Source organism: Lupinus angustifolius, chromosome LG04 (genome assembly GCF_001865875.1).
Source record: "Lupinus angustifolius cultivar Tanjil chromosome LG04, LupAngTanjil_v1.0, whole genome shotgun sequence".
Taxonomy (NCBI): Eukaryota; Viridiplantae; Streptophyta; class Magnoliopsida; order Fabales; family Fabaceae; genus Lupinus; species Lupinus angustifolius.
This window is the reverse complement of record NC_032012.1, coordinates 3423688-3433017: the sequence shown is the minus strand read 5'-3', so window position 1 is coordinate 3433017 and position 9330 is coordinate 3423688. Positions and strand designations below refer to the sequence as shown.

Below are 9330 nucleotides of genomic sequence, written 5' to 3'. Positions count from 1 at the left end.
ACAAGAGAGAATGAAATTGGTTGTTGACAACTAGAGATTCTAGATTTTGGTTTTAAAAGAAGGATAAAAATCAACTCTTTCTAACAATGTCTCATTCTCTATTCCAAATCGATCATGCTTTTTTAAAAAAAAATTCTTTTGTTTGTGTCACAATATATCAATGGCCGAAATAATGAACAACACATTATTGGAGAGGAGACTTGGTCACACTTGACACACAAATCAAACAATTGCATTATGATATGGTATTTTACTAAAGAAAACTGAACTAGTATTATACTGCATGGACTGCACCTTCTTCATCAACAACTGCATGTGATTGGGTGGTCCTTCTGCTTCTTAGTGTCCTCTGGTTTTCCCTCATATGGGACCTTCCAATAAGTTGGCAGTTGGGGTGAATTTTCTCCATAACTCTCTTCTTTTCTTCTGAAGGCCCTTCATAATTTGAGACATATTCGAAAGTGTACTTAGTTTGCAATAATATAAATTTAAATCAAAATTTAATACTAATATATATATAATAAATTCAACCAATTACCATATTAAATCGCTTAAATTGATACACTTTAATAAAAAAGTTATTTTAGGGAAGTCTTTTAAGCTTTAAAAGTCAACAAGACAATTTCACATAACAATATTAGTTTTAGATGAAATATTTCAGAATACGTTTCATTCTTCTACCTTCAGACTCATTGCCTATGTCGATTGATAGACCAACATCAACTACACCATCAGAGCCAAGGAAGAAGACAAAAACTTTCACAGTATTAGGCAACACAAAGTTATGAATAATTTTTCAAGGCAATTTATAACTTTTTGACTCATTAACAATCGGCTGAAACTTGTAGTTTTTAAAATTTACTAAATTATATTAATCATATCATATCATACTAAAATAGATACTATTGATTATAAATTAAATGTCAATAACTAAATATATAAATGATCGTAAACTAATAATTACTAGAAATTATTACTAATATTTTAATAAATGATGTAGATAATTAAAAAATTACTAATAATTTTACTGAATTTCTAATATTTATTTAATTCTAAAATTAATATTATTTTTATCAAATTATTAATATTTATTTATTTAATTGCTACCTATTTAATAACTCAATTAATAAAAATATAAATAAATAGTATATATTCGTTATTTTTTGATATTTAAGGAACTATAGCTATTTTCAATTTTAGATTTAGTGAATAACTCTAGTCAATAACTTACACACAACAGTAACTATATTATACTTACATGTTCATAATTACAAACTGATCATATTTACAATGCTCATTCTCACAATTAAGCTAATAATTTTATTAAATACATTGATTTTTGCTGGTATTTGAGTTGACGCATGATTTTTTGTAGGATATCTTTTCATATATAAGTAATAACTAATTTTTTCTCCGGGATAGAAAAAAGAATATAGGAATCCTCAAAAAATAGGAAAACTAAAAAACAAATATAATTTTATCTTTCTCTCTCTCTTCTGAAAAGGACGAACTTTACATCGCTAACAACCCGTTACCATTATTAATAGGGACCCCTTCCTCACTTCCCCTTATGCAATCAACTCAACACTATTTCCCTTCCTTTGTTGTTGTGTTCTGTAACTCTTTTTCTTCTTCTTTGTACTTTAACTCTCTCTGTTCCAAACTTCCTTATAAAAAGTGAAATCAAAAACAAAAATCTAAAAATGGTTACTTTGGTTTCCCAAGAGAATGTTGTTGCATTGGTTTCTCGTACCGGTAGGGAATTGCAACGTTACAGAAAAGGTCGTCGCCAAGTTGTGGGGTTCGTTTACTTCTAATCTTCTCTATTTCTTTTATCTTAAGGAACGAGTTTCTCATTGAAAATTGAAAATCATTCACATCCATGTTTCAATGTCACCTAGAAAAAATTAGTGTTTTGCTGAATTCTAAAACATTTTTTGATTTCTTAAGGCTCTGTTCTTATCTGGGTAAGTTTTAATTTTCGATGAAGAGAAGAATAAACAGTTAAAGTTCTTTACTTCATTATCTGGGACTAGTGTGTAAGAGTACGGAAGATGAGAAAAAAGTTAGAAAGTGTATATTAACAAGGTTTTAAATTGCTTTCACAATTATGCATTTATCAAAATGTACCTCAATTTTGGTCTCGATGCAGTTTTATAGATTACCAAAATCTTAATATTGCGGTTTCGGGTGCTACCACGGAGTCAGATTTAAAACCTTGATTAATAATTTGAATTGCTGATTTATGAGTTTAAAGTAATTAATTGGTCAATTCTGATTGCATTGATGCTATGTTAAGCTTAATTTCAATGGTTGTTACTTGTTACTGTTAATTGTCACTGATGCTTACTTTGCAATTTGTGCAGATGCATACCATACAGATATAAAATTGGTGAAAAAACTTGCTTGGAGGGTGATGAATTGGAAGTTTTGGTTATTAGTTCTCAGAATCAGAAAGGCAAAGGGATGTTATTTCCTAAGGTATAGACACTTGCACCAAGAGTCCAAGATATTAGTCAATAATCAACATCCAAATTGCAAAAATAAAATAGCAATTAATTTCATTAAAATTTGTTTTTGTTTATAATAATTTTTCTGGTTGACCAAATACCAGGGAGGCTGGGAATTAGACGAATCCAAAAAGGAGGCAGCTTTGAGAGAAACCATAGAAGAAGCAGGAGTAAGAGGCATTGTTGGGGTAAGTCATTTCCTCACCATATTTCACTTTTTTTTTTTGGATAACGAATGGTATCTCCTTGGATAAGGAATTAATCCCTATTAGTGTGTGTGACTGCCCCCTCTCATCCAACGATTGTCGCTCATAGGAATCTAAGTTTTTTATTTTTTCCATCAATCTGAGGATCTAGTGGGACTTACACTACTAGACTAACACGTTTTGGTGATATTGGACTTCAACAATACATAAAGTGAATAAACAATGGATTTAACTGTGGAATGAGATTATGGGCACTCCATTATGCCCATGTATATACTATTTCTTCTGACCGATCGTGGTTTGATTTGTTTTTTGTTTTCATAGAATTATGATTGGTTGATGAGATGCAGTGCCAATAGTCCAACCCATTTGATACAAGAGTTGAAATCTTTACACTACTAACCAATTATGCATGATTAGTATAAAAACTTTACATCAAAATTAAATTCTAAAACGATTAGCTACTACTGTTTTCAAAACATGGAAACTAAAATGTTCATTTTTTTGGTTGGTACAGGGTAAATTGGGTAAATGGAGTTTCAAGAGTAAGACCCATGATACTTTCTATGAAGGCTACATGTTCCCTCTACTTGTTCAAGAGCAATTAGAGTTCTGGCCGGAGCAGAATGTTCGTCAAAGAATATGGGTAAGTAATTAATCTCTTAACATGAACAAATTGAATGTTAAATTAGAATAAGACTTGTACAAGCATATGTCTAAATAAGCATAACCAATCAGTATGTCGTCTCACATCGTGTGACTCCTTCTCTTAGATATGGTTTATATACTTTTTGGACTACTCATCTCAGAATCACAAACCAACTTCATCTGCCTCGTTCTATTGCCAAATGATTTTGCGATGTAACCTTAACAAGTTTTACTCATTAAATTGATGGTCTTATTTTTATGAAAAATAACAGATTTTTTTCATTTGGGTGTGTAGATGAGTGTCAATGAAGCAAGAGAAGTTTGTCAACACTGGTGGATGAAAGAAGCACTTGACAGATTAGTAAACCGTCTCGCAAGTTCAAAACTTGGTCGTGAGAAACAAGTTCTATCTTCTCTAAACTGCATAGGAGATGCAATATCTGCCTTGTAAATATACTTACATCTTGATGGGTAGAGCTCAAGTTTATTGAGTTTCTTGGAAGCATGAACTGAGGAAAAGAGTAGTGGGATGCAAATAATTTGAGCCAAGTGATAGTATATAAATAAATAATTGTAGTACTAGTAGATCACATAGGAGTTGGCAATTCCCTCTCTCTTTTGTTCCTAATTAGTGTCTAATTGGGAAAATATATCATATTTTTGGGGAATTCACTGCAGCTATATTGCTTAGAGACTTCAGGACATGTATTAGTAACAACCATATTTCTGTTTTTTAAGCAACAGAGTTGTGCTAATTTTTTAGTGGGGTAGCCTTGCATGAGCAGTGTTTAGGATAAGGCTTTGTTGGAATAAAAATGAAAAGCTGCAACTTTGTGTTCCCTTATTTGATGTATCATGTGCTAATTATTTTGTGTTCCTGGGAGCACATCTACTGTCTTACAGTTTATGTCATTCTATGTGTCATAAACTTGTGATTGATTAAAAAAATACTTAATAATTAAATTTTAACTTAAATATATTTTTTCTGACCAATCACAAGTTCATGGCACATAGAGTGACACAAACTATGGGATAACAGATATTTACTCTTACTATATATCCTCCTAAACTTGAGAATGATGTTTTTATTTTCTCCATGTCATATTATGAATTAGTAACTACTTTCAATCTTGGTTACTGGATAGTTGATAAAATATAAGTTGTAACTACTTGAATGACCCAACTTGAAAATGCGTTAGAGAATTTATAAAAGGTGACCCATTAAAATTGGCTTTGAGCCTGAATGTTTTAGTAAATTGAGGTGGGTCTTGAACACCTATACCATATAGGCCATTTTTATGGAAAATGTTATCAAATTTCTTAGTGTCTAAGTGAAACCCTCTACCCAATTAACCCGAATCAACTCAATCCATATTCTATGAGTTTTGATCCAGTATGTTGGGACCCCTTCACTTAATTATATTATTTGGCCCTCACACTTAATAACGATAATAATAAGTATACAATTCAGTGCAAGTACCTCAATGTCTATATGCGTATAAAAATATCTACAAACATTGTATGAAGTTGAAATCCTTACCAACTTAGGCCTATATTGTGCACACATGGAATCTCAAATGCAACCAAGCAAGTACTACACATTGAACAAGCCGAGAGTCACTCGTTATCAACAGGGATGACAAATATACCCGCTCGTATCCACATATTTATAAATTTAGTTTTTTTAATTAAATAATTTATATATCTTATATTTTTATTATTATTTTATATTTATATATTATCTATTTTTGTATTATTTTATGATGAGTTTTAGTAATTGAAATATATGATAAATTTAACATGCATATAAATTTTATTATTCATGTAATAATTATTTTATTTGTATTGATTATTATAAAATATATATTGAAACTTAAAAACTCGTGGGGTATCCACAAATACCGACTACCCATGCGAATACCTGTAAATAGTGTGAGTATGAATACGAGAAAGTGCTACCCGTACTCGTTCCACCCCGTTGCCATTCCTAGTCACCATTTTCATCTTTAGCTAGCTACTCCATATGTTTCAAAAAACAATTTCCTTTGGAGCTTTGAGTTCAGAAATTCATTTTGCCATTTTTAATGGAACACCTTAATCGTTAAACGCCAATTATTGCATACTGAAGTGCTGGGATTCCAAACTATTAAGAGATGTATGGGATAGAAATGATGAGGCACCCTACATTAAAAAGGGAAATAGATTCGAGGCTCGCATAGCTGCTGAGCTAAGTCTCGATGTTGATGTCATACATTGATTTCATTCCTGCCTTCGTAATAGATCAGTTATATCTAACCATGTCCAAATCTAATTAAACTATCATACCGATTAAATTTTTTTTGAGGAGTATGAAACATTCATATTAATTTTTATTAGATATCAAAATTTTATTAAAATTGACAGAGTTATAAACATGTTTTTGGGATATATGATCTTTATTTTCTCAGTAACTTACTGATCCAAGATTGTACAATAGCACATCATTTATTCTATGAGGAAAAAATGTATACACTAACAGTGTAAAAGTTTTATACAATATCAGTTTATCATCTATAATTCATTTTCAATAATTATTGACTTTTCAAAAAAAAAAAATACAAATTAATTATGGATGATGTACTATCTGTATATGAATTTTTACAATAACAAAATATATATATATATATATATATATATATATATATTACACTCTTTTTCCAGTCACTATATCCTTATTTATTTAATCATTATCACCTACTTTTAATTTATATTCCTACGGTAAGGCCTGGAGGGGACACTTTTAGTGTGAGTCTTAGGATAAATGGACTTGAACTTATAAGTAGAGGTGTTTCCAAATATTGTATTAGAAAGAAGAAATTGCATATTAGTATTTGATCATTATTGTAACATGATTGTTTCTCAGAGTTACACAAGTTATACTAGGGGACTTATTTTATGTTTCTATGTCAGAACGGTTTGAAGGAGATCTCACTGGAGGACCATTTTGCAAATAATTAATTCACAAAATTCAATGGACATGGTGGAAAAGAAAGGTAAAATCCTCTCTGATTTTGCCGAAACTATAAACTTTACCCGTGACTTTCCTACACTGAAGTGTCTAAGGCCATTATTTGAGGCCCACAATGTTTCTCTATCAAACTCACAATAGAAAGCATGCATAACTTCCATGTTGTGAAACCAACTTGATGTCTAATTCTTTTTGGTGGTGACCTGACCGACCTCTTTACTTGCGCTACCGCGCTACAAACCATAGTTAGGGCATACATGTTATGCAAGAAGGGCGGCTAATGAATTGAACTAATTTGACATTCATTTGAAATTTGACTCATTATTTAGTTAGATAAATTTGGTTAATGAACCAAACGAGTCGAACTTGAGCTAAAAAAGTTAAACTAATAAAATAAATGAGTTGAACTTGAGTCAAATACAGTGCAACTCGTTAGGTCCAGGATCTAACTCGATTATACATGTTTATAAATATTTAATTTTATACTATTATAATAATCATCATCCGAGCTGACGATTTGAACCAATCAACTAACGAGTACAATAAACAATTCACAATCGCTTAATGAATCAAACTAATTCGAGCTGATGAATAGAACCGAACAATACGTAAACTTCAATCGAGCCGAATTCCAACCATGATTATTGTTCATTTCTAGCTCGAGTCAAGCTTCGAACCAAATAAATTGTTATTGAGTTGAAATCTGGTTTGGCTCGTTTTGAGCCGTAGATTCAAGTTAAGTAAAAAGTTTGTTTCAGATATGCCATATATCACTTTTCATAACATTATTTTGTTGGGATTTGTTGAAAGAATGAGGTTTTGAAGTGATTTTTAATACACATTAATGTGACAATTTATGGTGACTTTTGGGTTTGTGAAATGAAAAAACTCACTAGTCCCACATTGCTTGGAGAAGAGACGTTGAAAGACTTTATAAACCTTAAATTGACACATTTGGTGTGCACCAAGGGGTACAATGTGTTTTGTGAGTGTGTGAGGACTCACACAAACAAAACCCCTCCAAACATGCACGCGCGTGCACCACCACCACACCTCCTCCGTCACCGTCCGGCCGACTCGGCTCGTGTTCGGGTTGGGCTTGGGCCCAACATTCTTTTTAAATAAACATTTATTTATTTAATTCTATTTTGAGCTATTTTGGCTTGGACAGTGTATTGACTTGGTGATAGAGTCGTTGGGTTGTAATATTTTACATCGTTGGATCATCTAGTCGTTTAATCTTTTGCACAAGCCGTTGGATGCCTTAGACTATAAATAGAGGCCTTCTCCCCACATTACAAGTCACACCATGTTGAAGGCGTTTACCTCTTAACTTCTCTTTCTCCCCCCTATATTCCACTGACGCATTTCCGACAACCTTCCCCCCTTTCTTTCTGTGGCACTTGAGAATTGGCACAAACAAACAAAGTGAGAATTTCGAGAACTGAGAGTGATAGTCAATATTGTGGGAAAAGAATTGGCACGGGCAGCCATACTGTGTGAATTCGAGAATTGACACTAGTAGTCATATTATGGGTATATTTGAGAGCGATTCTTATAATGAAGTAAGACATCGTATAATAGAGAACTAAACTGTTTTATCCTAGGGACAAAGTGGTTGACAGTTTGCTTGTACAATTTTAGCAGTACCACGAAACATCTTAAAGAGAACGATCTGATCGTGACTCAGCCCATAAGGATTATTTCGTGTCATTCAGAATTGTTGTGAGCTACGGTAACAACAATTTTAAGACGTTTCTACTACAATGACATTCGTAGATAATATTACTGGACCGAACAACTATGACTTGAACAAGCCATTTTGGTTTGATGAGACAAATTTCAAACGTTGGCAAGATAAGATGGAGTTTTTCCTCACTATGAGAAAGGTTGTCCACGTTGTGAAAACCGACATCCCAATGGTGTCGGATGAGGCTGAAAAAGAGGAAAGGGATAAACTGGCTATTGAAATAGCTCTCTGGAATGAAAGTGATTATTTAAGTAAGAACTTCACCCTGAATGAGTTGTCTGATGATCTTTATGATAACTATAGCCCATACAAGTCTGCCAAATTAATTTGGTATGCACTTGAAAAGAAATATGATACCGACGAAGCTGGACCAAAAAGTATGTTGTTAGCCGCTACCTCAAGTATCAAATGACTGATGATAAATCAGTAGAGTCTCAGTCCCACGAGATACAGAAAATTTCCCATGAGATCATTTCTAAGGCTATATTCCTAGATGAGCAATTCCAAGTGGCTGTTATAATTGACAAACTGCCTCCTAGCTAGAAGGACTTCAAAAACCTTATGATGCATAAGACCAAAGAAATCTCTTTGGAATCTCTAATAACTCGTCTTCATATTGAAGAAGAGACTCATAAGCAAGATCAAAGAGAAGTGGTGTTGATTGTCTCGAACAATATCACTAAGAAGAAATTTCCAGGTGCGGTTCTGAAGCCTTCTGGCACTAACTTCAAGAATCATAACTGCGATAGGAGTAAGGCTAAGAACACCAGTCACAACAAGAATTGGAACCCTCAAAATGTCCAATATGCTAAGCCACCTACTAAGAATGACTCTGGCAACCTGTTTATCTGCTTCAAGTGTGGGAAGCCAGGTCATATGGCATTCAAATGCAGGAATAAACCTATGGATCATCCTCCACAGACCAACATGGTTGATGAGTCACTTGTGATAGTATTATCTAAGGTCACTATGGTTGGAGAATCTGATGGGTGGTGGATAGATACTGGCACATCCCGTCATGTCTGCTATGATCGTGCTATGTTCAAAACATACACAAATGTTGATGATAAGAAGGTGTTGTTGGGTGACTCTCATACCACTGTTGTTGGTTGAACTGGCGATGTGGAGCTAAAGTTTACATTTGGGAAGACTTTGATTAGAGCTGATAATGAACCGAACCAACTCGGTATTCGTTCGATATTCGACTCG

At 33.0% G+C, this 9330-nt stretch overlaps 1 protein-coding gene across 1 annotated transcript; it reads left to right on the top strand.

Moving 5' to 3' along the window:
• LOC109345131 (nudix hydrolase 18, mitochondrial-like) lies at positions 1555-4126 on the top strand. Its single transcript, XM_019583944.1, has 5 exons — positions 1555-1801; positions 2367-2481; positions 2615-2698; positions 3234-3362; positions 3660-4126. Exons 1-5 carry the CDS (start codon positions 1704-1706, stop codon positions 3813-3815), a joined length of 582 nt encoding a protein of 193 aa, XP_019439489.1. The 5' UTR covers positions 1555-1703; the 3' UTR covers positions 3816-4126.